Source organism: Nerophis ophidion, linkage group LG10 (genome assembly GCF_033978795.1).
Source record: "Nerophis ophidion isolate RoL-2023_Sa linkage group LG10, RoL_Noph_v1.0, whole genome shotgun sequence".
Lineage (NCBI taxonomy): Eukaryota > Metazoa > Chordata > Actinopteri > Syngnathiformes > Syngnathidae > Nerophis > Nerophis ophidion.
In genome coordinates, this window is record NC_084620.1 from 69,830,795 (window position 1) to 69,845,794 (window position 15,000).

Sequence of the window (15,000 nt, forward strand, 5' to 3'; positions counted from 1 at the left end):
TCTGAAACTCTCCCACTGCCGCCGGCTTTTTTTTTTTTTTTTTGTACTTCACTCTAACTTTCCTCATCCACAAATCTTTCATCCTCGCTCAAATTAATGGGGAAATCGTCGCTTTCTCGAATTTCCAGAATTATCCTAGTAAATATGCCTAATTACATCTGAAACTCTCCCACTGCCGCCGGCTTTTTTTTTTTTTTTGTACTTCACTCTAACTTTCCTTATCCACAAATCTTTCAATCTTGCTCAAATTAATGGGGAAATCGTCGCTTTTTCGAATTTCCAGAATTATCCTAGTAAATGTGCCTAATTACATCTGAAACTCTCCCACTGCCGCCGGCTTTTTTTTTTTTTGTACTTCACTCTAACTTTCCTTATCCACAAATCTTTCATCCTCGCTCAAATTAATGGGGAAATCGTCGCTTTCTCGAATTTCCAGAATTATCCTAGTAAATGTGTCTAATTAAATCTGAAACTCTCCCACTGCCCCTGGCTTTTTTTTAGTACTTCACTCTAACTTTCCTTATCCACAAATCTTTCACCCTCGCTCAAATTAATGGGGAAATCGTCGCTTTCTCGAATTTCCAGAATGATCCTAGTAAATGTGTCTAATTACATCTGAAACTCTCCCACTGCCGCCGGCTTTTTTTTATTTATTGTAGTACTTCACTCTAACTTTCCTTATCCACAAATCTTTCATCCTCGCTCAAATTAATGTGGAAATCGCCGCTTTCTCGGTCTGGATTGCTCTTACTGCTGGTAAAAATTATTATCAGCTCAGTTTTGACCAAAATTGAGTTACTGGGTTTTGCTTCTGGACGGGAAAATTATCCTAGCAAATTTGTGTAATTACATCTGAATCGCTCCTACTGTATAGTCTTTTTTTTTTCTTCCTAGTCCTTCACTCTCACTTTCCTCATCCACGAATCTTTCAGCCTCGCTCAAATTAATGGGGAAATCTTCGCTTTCTCGAATTTCCAGAATTGTCCTAGTAAATGTGCCGAATTACATCTGAAACTCTCCCACTGCCGACGCCTTTTTTTTTTTTTTTTTTAGTACTTCACTCTAACTTTCCTTATCCACAAATCTTTCATCCTCGCTCAAATTAATGGGGAAATCGTCGCTTTCTCGAATTTCCAGAATTATCCTAGTAAATGTGTCTAATTACATCTGAAATTCTCCCACTGCCGCCGGCTTTTTTTTTTTTTTTTGTACTTCACTCTAACTTTCCTCATCCACAAATCTTTCATCCTCGCTCAAATTAATGGGGAAATCGTCGCTTCCTCGGTCCGAATTGCTCTTACTGCTGGTAAAAATTATTATCAGCTCAGTTTTGACCAAAATTGAGTTAATGGGTTTTGCTTCCGGACGGGAAAATTATCTTAGCAAATTTGTCTAATTACATCTGAATCGCTCCTACTGTATAGTCCTTTTTTTTTCTTCCTAGTCCTTCACTCTCACTTTCCTCATCCACAAATCTTTCACCCTCGCTCAAATTAATGGGGAAATCGTCGCTTTCTCGAATTTCCAGAATTATCCTAGTAAATGTGCCTAATTACATCTGAAACTCTCCTACTGCCGCCGGCTTTTTTAAAAATTTATTCTAGTACTTCACTCTAACTCTCCTTATCCACATATCTTTCATCCTCGCTCAAATTAATGGGGAAATCGTCGCTTTCTCGAATTTCCAGAATTATCCTAGTAAATGTGCCTAATTACATCTGAAACTCTCCTACTGCCGCCGGCTTTTTTTTAAATTTATTCTAGTACTTCACTCTAATTTTCCTTATCCACAAATCTTTCATCCTCGCTCAAATTAATGGGGAAATCGTCGCTTTCTCGAATTTCCAGAATTATCCTAGTAAATGTGTCTAATTACATCTGAAATTCTCCCACTGCCGCCGGCTTTTTTTTTTTTTTTTTGTACTTCACTCTAACTTTCCTCATCCACAAATCTTTCATCCTCGCTCAAATTAATGGGGAAATCGTCGCTTTCTCGGTCCGAATTGCTCTTACTGCTGGTAAAAATTATTATCAGCTCAGTTTTGACCAAAATTGAGTTAATGGGTTTTGCTTCCGGACGGGAAAATTATCTTAGCAAATTTGTCTAATTACATCTGAATCGCTCCTACTGTATAGTCCTTTTTTTTTCTTCCTAGTCCTTCACTCTCACTTTCCTCATCCACAAATCTTTCACCCTCGCTCAAATTAATGGGGAAATCGTCGCTTTCTCGAATTTCCAGAATTATCCTAGTAAATGTGCCTAATTACATCTGAAACTCTCCTACTGCCGCCGGCTTTTTTTAAAATTTATTCTAGTACTTCACTCTAACTCTCCTTATCCACATATCTTTCATCCTCGCTCAAATTAATGGGGAAATCGTCGCTTTCTCGAATTTCCAGAATTATCCTAGTAAATGTGCCTAATTACATCTGAAACTCTCCTACTGCCGCCGGCTTTTTTTTTTTTTTTATTCTAGTACTTCACTCTAACTTTCCTTATCCACAAATCTTTCATCCTCGCTCAAATTAATGGGGAAATCGTCGCTTTCTCGAATTTCCAGAATTATCCTAGTAAATGTGTCTAATTAAATCTGAAACTCTCCCACTGCCCCTGGCTTTTTTTTAGTACTTCACTCTAACTTTCCTTATCCACAAATCTTTCACCCTCGCTCAAATTAATGGGGAAATCGTCGCTTTCTCGAATTTCCAGAATTATCCTAGTAAATGTGTCTAATTAAATCTGAAACTCTCCCACTGCCACCTGCTTTTTTAAATTTATTCTAGTACTTCACTCTAACTTTCCTTATCCACAAATATTTCACCCTCGCTCAAATTAATGGGGAAATTGTCGCTTTCTCGAATTTCCAGAATGATCCTAGTAAATATGTTTAATTACATCTGAAACTCCCACTGCCGCCGGCTTTTTTTAATTTATTCTAGTACTTCACTCTAACTTTCCTTATCCACGAATCTTTCATCCTCGCTCAAATTAATGGGGAAATCGTCGCTTTCTCGAATTTCCAGAATTATCCTAGTAAATGTGTCTAATTACATCTGAAACTCTCCCACTGCCGACGGCTTTTTTTTTTTTTTTGTACTTCACTCTAAGTTTCCTTATCCACAAATCTTTCATCCTCGCTCAAATTAATGGGGAAATCGTCGCTTTCTCGAATTTCCAGAATGATCCTAGTAAATGTGTCTAATTACATCTGAAACTCTCCCACTGCCGCCGGCTTTTTTTTTTTTTTTTTTTTTAAGTACTTCACTCTAACTTTTCTTATCCACAAATCTTTCAACCTCGCTCAAATTAATGGGGAAATCGTCGCTTTCTCAAATTTCCAGAATTATCCTAGTAAATGTGCCTAATTACATCTGAAACTCTCCCACTGCCGCCGGCTTTTTTTTTTTTTTAGTACTTCACTCTAACTTTCCTTATCCACAAATCTTTCATCCTCGCTCAAATTAATGGGGAAATCGTCGCTTTCTCGAATTTCCAGAATGATCCTAGTAAATGTGTCTAATTACATCTGAAACTCTCCCACTGCCGCCGGCTTTTTAAAAATTTATTCTAGTACTTCACTTTAACTTTCCTTATCCACAAATCTTTCATCCTCGCTCAAATTAATGGGGAAATTGTCGCTTTCTTGGTCTGAATCGCTCTAGCTGCTGGTGGCCATGATTGTAAACAATGTTCAGATGTGAGGAGCTCCACAACCCGTGACGTCACGCGCACATCGTGTGCTACTTCCGGTACAGGCAAGGCTTTTTTTATTAGCAACCAAAAGTTGCGAACTTTATTGTCGATGTTCTCTACTAAATCATAAAAAATATGGCAATATCGCAAAATAATCAAGTATGACACATAGAATGGACCTGCTATCCCCGTTTGAATAAGAAAATCTCATTTCAGTAGGCCTTTGATACAAACAAACAATTAGGAAGGTTTGTGTCATGTTTGTCCTCCTACAGAACCCACTTTAAAACATATTAAAAAAACATTAAAACAATAAAAAAACGTTTTCCATTTTCATACATTCTTTTAAAAAGCTCCAACATACCTCAAAAACTTTATTCTTGTCCGTTCTAAACTGACTCATATCGACTCACAAGGCGCTTATTTCTGTAAACTAACATTATTTTGTGAGCAGTATTTAACTGTAGTTTGATGTGTTACTCCAAAGAGGGTAAACCTTGGTGGAAACGTGTCTCGCGAGTCATTTTGGGTTCAAATCCCAGGTCCTCACCTTCGTCTGGCGGCGACTCTGCCCCCGTCCGGGCTGATGATGCTGGGCACCGAGTTCCTGCACGTACGTGGGCTTCCATTGGTGAAATGCACCGGGCTTGCACGGACGTAAGCCGGAAACTCCTGAGGAGGATCAAAGACCAGAACTGCACGTGAGGACACGCTTTCTCGTATGAGCGCTGCACAACCAGTTTCATGAGGGGAAGACATCAGTTAATTACTTAAAGGGAAATGATGTTATGCAAGTGTTGTTTTTTTCATCTCACAAATAGCTATTCATGAATTAAAGCTGCAAGCAGCGTTGGTCGGGTCCGCCTTTGGCCGCTGCCAAGCCCTGGTCTAAGTCAGACCTACATATAGGTCTTTGTTTCGTGTCTCTACGACATTCCTAACAGAAGTTACAAGCAGTTTTGTCTGGGTTTTTTCCTAGGGGGCGCTAGACCGCAATTTTGAATTTTGGGGTTTGGTTTTTTATTAGATGGCAATTTTCGCCAGTCCTGATGTGTGTGTAAAATTTGGTGAGTTTTGAAGCATGTTAAGGGGGTCAAATTACAGATCGGCGTTTCTGGATGTTGTTGATAAATGGCTTTCGCTTTGCATAGTAGAGCTTTAACTTGCACTTTGAAGCATTTTAAGGGAGTCAAATTACAGCTCAAAGAGGCAAAAAAGTCATTTTTTAGGTAATTTTGCCCAGGGGTTCTTTGAAGGCGCGTCAAATCAAAACCGGAGAATAATCAAAACTCTTTCGATAATTTTTAATCCGAAGGGTTCAAACTCTCTCCTGTGTGAGTTTGAAGCCGAAACGACAAACGAGCTCAGAGGAGATAACGTTTGAAAAAAGGTGACGGGTGTTTACAAATCTTTTATTTTGAAGGGGTAATTTTTAACTTCCTGTTGTTGTTAACTGAAAGATGTCAATTATTAAAATGTATGTCTAAGTGAGACCTACATAGAGGTTTTCGTTTCAGGTCTCTCTGACCTTCGTACCGGAAGTTACAAGCAGTTTTGTCTGTTTTCTCTTCCTAGGAGCAGTTTTTTCTGTGTTTTATTCAAAAATTGCGCTAGAGCGCATTTTTTAATTTTCGGGTTTGGTTTTTTTCATTAGATCGCAATTTCTGCCAGTCCTGATGTGTGTGCCAAGTTTGGTGAGTTTTGAAGCATTTTAAGGGGGTCAAATTACAGCTCAAAGAGGCAAAAATAGCATTTTTAGCGAAAATTTTGCTTTGAATGGGTTTTTGCCAACTTCCTGTTGAATTTAGGTATAGAAGTTACTAATGGGGAATCTAGGTCTAAGTCAGACCTACATAGAGGTTTTTGTTTCATGTCTCTACGACATTCCTAACAGAAGTTACAAGCAGTCTGTTTTTTGTTTCTTCCTAGGGGGCGCTAGCGCGCAATTTTCATTTTTGGGGTTTGGTTGCTTAATAAGTTGGGAAGGTTTGCCAGACCGACGTGTGTGTCAAATTTGGTGAGTTTTGAAGCATGTTAAGGGGGTCAAATTAGGGTGCGAAGGAGCAGAATAATAAAACGTTACAGTTTCAATAAGAGTCTAATAAGATCTAATAAGAGTCTGTTTAAGACAGGGGTGTCCAAACTTTTTCCACAGAGGGCCGCACACGGAAAAATTGAAGCATGCAGTACGGGAGCCATTTTGATATTTTTCATTTTCAAACCATAACAAAATATATGGATTTTTTTTTTTAATCCTTAGGGCTTCTGGGGAGCATAGAGGGTCTCAGTCACTAAAATGTTAGAAATAAGTCAAATTATAATTATTATTTTTTATTTAATGCTTACAGTAAATTTCTATATCAACTTGAGGTTGATATGAAGTAAAACAAATAAGGTTTTATGCCTTTTCTGTCAAAAACAACTTTTTTTTTTATAGTAAAACTGAAATATGCAGTATTTAGATCATGGGTGTCAAACTCTGGCTGCCGTGTAATTTCATTTGGCCCTTGAGGCAGTATGAAATTAACATTAGAGCTGGCCCGCCGGTTTTATACTCATACTTGCCTCCCCATTTCTACCCGGACGACAATATTGGGGGCGTGCATTAACGGCACTGCCTTTGGCGTCCTCTACAACCTGTCCTCACGTCCGCTTTTCCTACATAGAAATAGCGTGCCAACCCAGTCACGTGATATATGCGGATATTACACACAAGTGAATACAAGGCTTACTTGGTCAACAGCCATACAGGTCACACTGAGGGGTGGCCGTATAAACAACTTTATCAATCTTACAAATATGCACCACACTGTGAACCCACACCAAACAAGAATAACAAACACATTTCGGGAGAACATCTGCACCGTAACACAACATAAACACAACAGAACAAATACCCAAAACCCCTTGCAGCACTAACTCTTCCGGGACGCTACAATAACAAGCAATAGTTAAGGTTTTACTCATGCACTTTCTCTTGCTACTTCAAGGCTTGAATGTTTGAATAATTTGTTATTGTTATTTTATTTGAAAATGTATTATTAGCCTGTGGAAAAAGTTGATTTTGATATTTACCTCAATGGGCTGCAAATAGAAAAGAGGCATTCAATTTGTATTTAAATTGTATTTGATATGCCATTGATATTTTTTTAATGATTATATAAGCCTTGCTTGTTCAATATTCAATGCAAAACTTGTTTGGGTCCCTATTAAAAGGTTCATTTGTTCAACCTTGGCCCGCGGCTTTGTTCAGTTTTACATTTTGGCCCACTCTGTATTTGAGTTTGACACACCTGACTTAAATGGATAGATAGTACTTTATTGATTCCTTCAGGAGAGTTCCTTTATTTAGCAATTAAAGCCCTCAAAGATCAATTGATTTTAATGATTTATTATTTTGGAGTAATCACAGTGAAAAGTTCAATAAAATCCTACTAAATATATTTAAGATCCGAAAGGTTCCCCACTCATAAAGTGATACATTTTTATAATTTTTTCTTACTTTTAACACTTAAATTTCAAGATCAACTTGAGACATATCTGTCGATTTTAAGTTTGAACTATTATTTTGTTTGTTTTATGCTCTTTTGTCCAAACTTTGATGTTTTTATATGGCAACCACACAACATATGCAATATTTTTTCCACATAAAACATTTTAAAGTGATCATTTTTACGTAATAATTCATTATATATACTTTTGACAAGAACAAGAAAGTTTGATCGCATTACGCCTGTCCTGGCTCACCAGCACTGGCTTCCTGTGCACTTTAAGGTTTTACTACTTACGTATAAAATACTACACGGTCTAGCTCCATCCTATCTTGCCGATTGTATTGTACCATATGTCCCGGCAAGAAATCTGCCTTCAAAAGACTCCGGCTTATTAGTGATTCCTAGAGCCCAAAAAAAGTCTGCGGGCTATAGAGCGTTTTCCGTTCGGGCTCCAGTACTCTGGAATGCCCTCCCGGTAACAGTTCGAGATGCCACCTCAGTAGAAGCATTTAAGTCTCACTTTAAAACTCATCTGTATACTCTAGCCTTTAAATATACATCCTTTTTAGACCAGTTGATCTGCCGCTTCTTTTCTTTTTTTCTCCTATGTCCCCCCTCCCTTGGCCACGGATGAAGTACTGGCTGTCCAGAGTCGAGACCCAGGAATGACCGCTCGCCTGTGTATCAGTTGGGGACATCTCTACGCTGCTGATCCGCCTCCGCTCGGGATGGTTTCCTGTGGACGGGACTCTCGTTGCTGTCTTGGATCCGCTTTGAACTGAACTCTCGCGGCTGTGTTGGAGCCACTATGGATTAAACTTTCACAGTATCATGTTAGACCCGCTCGACATCCATTGCTTTCGGTCCCCTAGAGGGGGGGGGGGTTGCCCACTTCTGAGCTCCTCTCCAAGGTTTCTCATAGTCAGCATTGTCACTGGCGTCCCACTGGATGTGAATTCTCCCTGCCCACTGGGTGTGAGTTTTCCTTGCCCTTTTGTGGGTTCTTCCGAGGATGTTGTAGTCGTAATGATTTGTGCAGTCCTTTGAGACATTTGTGATTTGGGGCTATATAAATAAACATTGATTGATTGATTATAACATACATTTTTTTGTCCTTTTTTTGGGGGCGGAAAAAAAAGAAAATAAAGACAAAAGGAACAAAAAACTGCCTTCATGGCAGCTTTGTGTCAACATTGCCACTTTTTCTCATTAGATTTCACCTCATTCCACTTTTTTTTTTAAATCCATCCATGCATTTTCTACCTCTTAATAAATGTTTTTTTTTTTTGCAACACTATCAATGTTTTTATTGATTATTTTTGCAATACTTTTGCAGAATGTGTGGCTTTGGACACCCTTGGTTTAAGGCTTTTTTTTTTTTTTCAATGATGTGGCACAAACCTGTATGCCCAGGCTGGACTTCATGAGATGGAACTGGTCCACCAGCTTCTTGTGCAGGGGCCTCATGTCCTGGGGAACCACCTTCTCGTGGACAGCCAGGCCGTACTCCAGAATGTGAGCCTGCAACAAATGACATCTTTAATGTTTGAAAAATGGAAGCCTGTCGACAGTTTGGACCAGGGGTCACCAATGTGGTGCCCAGGTCGCCCGTAAGGACCAGATGAGTCGCCCACTAGCCTGTTCTAAAAATAGCTCGAATAGCAGCACTTACCAGTGAGCTGCCTCTATTTTTTAAATTGTATTTATTTACTAGCAAGCTGGTCTCGCTTTACTCAACATTTTTAATTCCAAGAGAGACAAAACTCAAATAGAATTTGAAAATCCAAGACGATATTTTAAAGACTTGGTCTTGACTTCATTTATTTTTTTACTTTGTTTCTTATAACTTTCAGAAAGACAATTTTAGAGAAAAAATACAACCTTAAAAATTATTTTAGGATTTTTAAACACATATACCTTTTTACCTTTTAAATTCCTTCCTCTTCTTTCCTGACAATTTAAATCAATGTTCAAGTATTTTTTAATTTTTATTGTAAAGAATAATAAATACTAATACTAATAATAAATAATAAAATGAAGCTAAAATTCTTAATTTTAGCTTCTGTTTTTTCGACGAAAAATATTTGTGAAATATTTCTTCAAACTTATTATGATTAAAATTTAAAAAACTATTCTGGCAAATCAAGAAAATCTGTAAAATCAAATCGAAATCTTATTTTAAAATGGATTTTAACCTATTTAAAACATGTCATCAAAATTCTAAAATTAATCTTAATCAGGAAAAATTACCAATGATGTTCCATCCATTTTCTACTGCTTATTCCCTTTTCTTGGGGTCGCTGGCGCCTATCTCAGCTACAATCGGGCGGAAGGCGGGGTACACCCTGGACAAGTCGCCACCTCATCGCAGGGCCCTAATGATGTTTCATAAATTTTCATTTTTTATTTTTTTTAAAAGATTCGAATCAGCTAGTTTTTCTCTTAATTTTTTGCGGTTGAATTTAGAATTTAAAAAGTCAAAATTGAAGATAAACTATGTTTCAAAATTTAATTTTCATTTTTTTCTCAGCTACAATCGGGCGGAAGGCAGGGTACACCCTGGACAAGTCGCCACCTCATCGCAGGGCCCTAATGATGTTCCATAAATTATTATTATTATTTTTTTTCAAAAAGATTCAAATTAGGTCGTTTTTCTCTTAATTTTTTGCGGTTGAATTTAGAATTTAAAGAGTCAAAATTGAAGATAAACTATGTTTCCAAATTTAATTTTCATTTTTTTCTCAGCTACAATCGGGCAGAAGGCAGGGTACGCCCTGGACAAGTGGCCACCTAATCGCAGGGCCCTAATGATGTTCCATAAATTATTATTTTTTTTTTTCAAAAAGATTCAAATTAGCTAGTTTTTCTCTTAATTTTTTGCGGTTGAATTTTGAATTTAAAAACGCTCCCACCGTTAAGTCAATTTTTTTTCCCTAGTCCTCCACTCTCACTTTCCTCATCCACGAATCTTTCATCCTCGCTCAAATTAATGGGGAAATCGTCGCTTTCTTGCTCCGAATCGCTCTAGCTGCTGGTGGCCATGATTGTAAACAATGTTCAGATGTGAGGAGCTCCACAAACCCGTGACGTCACGCGCACATGGGGACAGGACGATTGATCCGCGCACAATTTTAAATTTCGCGCGAAGTATCCTGTTGAAAACGTCGCGGTATGATGAGGCGTGCGCGTGACGTCACGGATTGTAGCGGACATTTTGTTCCAGCCCGATCCCAGCTATAAGTCGTCTAATTTAATCACACAATTCCACAGTATTCTGGACATCTGTGTTGCTGAATCTTTTGCAATTTGTTCAATTAATAATGGAGACGTCAAAGAAGAAAGATGTAGGTGGGAAGTGGTGTATTGAGGCTGCCTTTAGCAACACAAACACAGCCAGTGTTTCCTTTTTTGCATTCCCGAAAGATGACGTGAAGCTTTACTATGGAACAGAGCGGTCAAGCGAACACGGTTTCCTACCACATGTCAACCGGCAGGTTTCGGTGAGAAAATGGTGGTAATAAGTCGGCTCTTACCGTAGACATGAGCGGAGCTCGCGTCGTTCCTCGTGCACCTGTCAAAGAGGTAACTTCGGACTCTTTTACCTCCTCCGACCGGCCGCCTCTGAACGTGGAATGCTTCCACCATGGAGGAGGGGAAAAAAGAAGCTCAGCCCGGCCCTACCGGCTGCCTTCGCTTCGCCTCGTCGAGAAACGTGGCTTCCCTCAGAGACACTGGCGGTCACCACACCCGTGGCCACACCCCTCCGACTTTCAGGTACCATATAATCTCACTAAAACACTAGTAAAACAATAAGCAGATAAGGGATTTTCTAGAATTATTATTATATAGCCCTAAATCACTAGTGTCTCAAAGGGCTGCACAAACCACAACGACATCCTCGGTAGGCCCACATAAGGGCAAGGAAAACTCACACCCAGTGGGACGTCGGTGACAATGATGACCATGAGAACCTTGGAGAGGACGAAAGCAATGGATGTCGAGCGGGTCTAACATGATACTTTCTAGTCCTTCACTTTAACTTTCCTCATCCACAAATCTTTCACCCTCGCTCAAATTAATGGGGAAATCGTCGCTTTCTCGCTCCGAATCGCTCTAGCTGCTGGTGGCCATGATTATAAACAATGTTCAGATGTGAGGAGCTCCACAACCCGTGACGTCACGCGCACATCGTCTGCTACTTCCGGTACAGGCAAGGTTTTTTATTAGCGACCAAAAGTTGCAAACTTTATCGTGGATGTTCTCTACTAAATCCTTTCAGCAAAAATGTGGCAATATGGTGAAATGATGAAGTATGACACATAGAATGGACCTGCTATCCCCGTTTAAATAAGAACATCTCATTTCAGTAGGCCGTCGGTGACAATGATGACCATGAGAACCTTGGAGAGTGTCGAGCGGGTCTAACATGATACTTTCTAGTCCTTCACTTTAACTTTCCTCATCCACAAATCTTTCACCCTCGCTCAAATTAATGGGGGAAATCGTCGCTTTCTCGGTCCGAATCGCTCTAGCTGCTGGTGGCCATGATTGTAAACAATGTTTACAACGTGGCTTCCCTCAGAAACACTAACGGTCACCACACCCGTGGCCATATCCCTCCGACTTTCAGGTACGACCATATAATCTCACTAAAACTCTAGTAACACAATAAGCAGATAAGGGATTTTCTAGAATTATCCTAGTAAATGTGTCTAATAACATCTGAATCGCTCCCACTGCCCTCGCCTTTTTTTTTTCTTCTAGTCCTTCACTCTAACTTTCCTCATCCACGAATCTTTCACCCTCGCTCAAATTAATGAGGAAATGGTGGCTTTCTCGGTCCGAATTGCTCAAGCTGCTGGTGGCCATGATTGTAAACAATGTTCAGATGTGAGGAGCTCCACAACCCGTGACGTCACGCGCACATCGTCTGCTACTTCCGGTACAGGCAAGGCTTTTTTATTAGCCAACTTTATCGTGGATGTTCTCTACTAAATCCTTTCAGCAAAAATATGGCAATATGGCGACATGATCAAGTATGACACATAAAATGGACCTGCTATCCCCGTTTAAATAAGAACATCTCATTTCAGTAGGCCGTCGGTGACAATGATGACCATGAGAACCTTGGAGAGGACGAAAGCAATGGTTGTCGAGCGGGTCTAGCATGATACTTTCTAGTCCTTCACTTTAACTTTCCTCATCCACGAATCTTTCACCCTCGCTCAAATTAATGGGGGAAATCGTGGCTTTCTCGGTCCGAATCGCTTTAGCTGCTGGTGGCCATGATTGTAAACAATGTTCAGATGTGAGGAGCTCCACAACCCGTGACGTCACGCGCACATCGTCTGCTACTTCCGGTACAGGCAAGGCTTTTTTTATTGGCGACCAAAAGTTGCAAACTTTATCGTGGATGTTCTCTACTAAATCCTTTCAGCAAAAATATGGCGAAATGATCAAGTATGACACATAGAATGGACCTGCTATCCCCGTTTCAATAAGAAAATCTCATTTCAGTAGGCCTTTGAAATTGTATAAAACTATAAAAGGATCAAATAAGGATTCAAAGTCTTTTCCCTTTGTTTTTACGGAATGTAAGAAAGAAAAGGAACTGACTTTTAGTTGAAAGTGTGAGATTTGTTGTGCACTACTTTATTCAACTCTCGCCCTCCATGTTTCTGCCAAAGACGTGTAATGATGTGCAGTGAAGTGAAAGCAACACATCTCCTCCTTCCTTTGTTTTCTTCTTCTCCTGACCTCCCCTGCGACAACCTCGTCACCCGCCTACATTTTCTATATCCGTGCTCCACATACGCCGCCTGCTCATCAACACGCAAACAGATGTGTCCTCTCCCGTCCTGCCGCTCGCTTGTTGCTTCGTGCCTTCATTACCATCAATATATTATTAGCATTATTATTATTAGAGGACGCCACATTCCGGCGATATAACTTGACATGTTTGCTTTGCATCGAGTACATCGTGTGAACGTTCAATTAACACGCAGCATCTGAGAGTTTCAATTAAAACTCCATTTATCACCTTATTTAGCGCACGTACACGGCTCATATTCCTTTTGTCAGGGAAAAAAAAATTGTGAAGAAATGAAATAAAATGACGAATAAAATTGAACAAAAACTGCCATACATGAAGAAAAATACTTATTTTCTTAATTTGAATTCATTTGTATACTCTAGCCTTTAAATAGACCTCCTTTTTAGACCAGTTGATCTGCCGCTTCTTTTCTTTCTCCTATGTCCCCCCCTCCCTTGTGGAGGGGGTCCGGTCCGATGACCATGGATGAAGTACTAGCTGTCCAGAGTCGAGACCCAGGATGGACAACTGGCCTGTATCGGTTGGGGACGTCTCTACGCTGCTGATCCGCTTGAGATGGTTTCCTGTGGACGGGACTCTCGCTGCTGTCTTGGATCCGCTTGAACTGAACTCTCGCGGCTGTGTTGGAGCCACTATGGATTGAACTTTCACAGTATCATGTTAGACCCGCTCGACATCCATTGCTTTCGGTCCCCTAGAGGGGGGGGTTGCCCACATCTGAGGTCCTCTCCAAGGTTTCTCATAGTCAGCATTGTCACTGGCGTCCCACTGGATGTGAATTCTCCCTGCCCACTGGGTGTGAGTTTTCCTTGCCCTTTTGTGGGTTCTTCCGAGGATGTTGTAGTCGTAATGATTTGTGCAGTCCTTTGAGACATTTGTGATTTGGGGCTATATAAATAAACATTGATTGATTGATTGATAATTTGTATTCATTTACAACAGGCGTGTCCAAAGTGCGACCCGAGTGCCATTTGTGGCCCCCAGCTAATTTGTTAAAGGCTAAAAAAATACTATAATAAAAATTTAAAACATAAAAGACAATTCTGTTCATAACTTTTATGGACAGAATTTCGAGGCGCAGTCGAGTGTGAAGCGACCGGAATGAGAATCAGCACCTCCAAGTCCGATTCCATGGTTCTCTCCCGGAAAAGGGTGGAGTGCCACCTCCAGGTTGGGAGGGGGGGGGGGGGGGGGGGGACCCTGCCCCAAGTGAAGGAGTTCAACTACCTAGGACAGGGGTCGGGAACCTTTTTGGCAGAGAGAGCCAAGAAGCCAAATATTTTTAATATGTATTTCCGCAAGAGCCATATAATATTTTTTTTCAACACTGAACACAACTTAACGCGTGCATTTTCAAGTAATACCAACGTTTCTAGAGTATAATAGGAAAGACATTGTTATTCTGAAGCTAACTGTGGAGGGGCGTGGCCTGCGGGCCTGCAGCGAAGCGGGGTGTTGCCAGGGCCGACCTCAAAATCAGCGACAGGTGCGTAGATGGCCCAGCTGGGCCTTGTTTTATAATCACCTGTCGCTCGGTTTATAAGCAGCAGCCAGGAGAGAGCGAGAACGAAAGAGAAAAAGACAAATGCTGGAAAGCAACTAAGAGACTTATTGAAAAATAAAAAAATATTGTAACCCTGGAACAGGCTCTCATGAAGAACGCCCAAGAGTGCAAGCCCCGCATTAACCAATAATGAATAAATTACTTCTTACCATTAACGCAACTTCTTGAACATAAAAATGCATAAGAATGTTTTATATTTTGAACGTTATTTTTGATTACAAGTGGAATTATTCAGTATTTATCGTGCTGAGCAAAGTCAGCTCAGATTTATCCGAGAGCCAGATGCGGTCGTCAAAAGAGCCACATCTGGCTCGCGAGCCATAGGTTCCCTACCCCTGCCCAAGGAGTCTTGTTCACGAGTGAGGGAAGAGTGGATGGTGAGATCGACAGGCGGATCGGTGCGGCGTCTTCAGTA

At 40.3% G+C, this 15,000-nt stretch overlaps 1 protein-coding gene across 5 annotated transcripts in view; it reads right to left on the minus strand.

The window, feature by feature from the left end:
- dock4b (dedicator of cytokinesis 4b) overlaps positions 1–15,000 on the minus strand; it is a 334,184-nt gene that overhangs the window by 51,029 nt on the left and 268,155 nt on the right. For all 5 annotated transcript variants that reach the window (XM_061914568.1, XM_061914566.1, XM_061914565.1 and 2 more), the window contains 2 exons: positions 8,590–8,709; positions 4,245–4,366 (listed from right to left, as the gene is read on the minus strand). In XM_061914568.1, the coding sequence (XP_061770552.1) occupies positions 4,245–4,366; positions 8,590–8,709 (242 nt within the window). The remainder of the gene's footprint in view (positions 1–4,244; positions 4,367–8,589; positions 8,710–15,000) is intronic.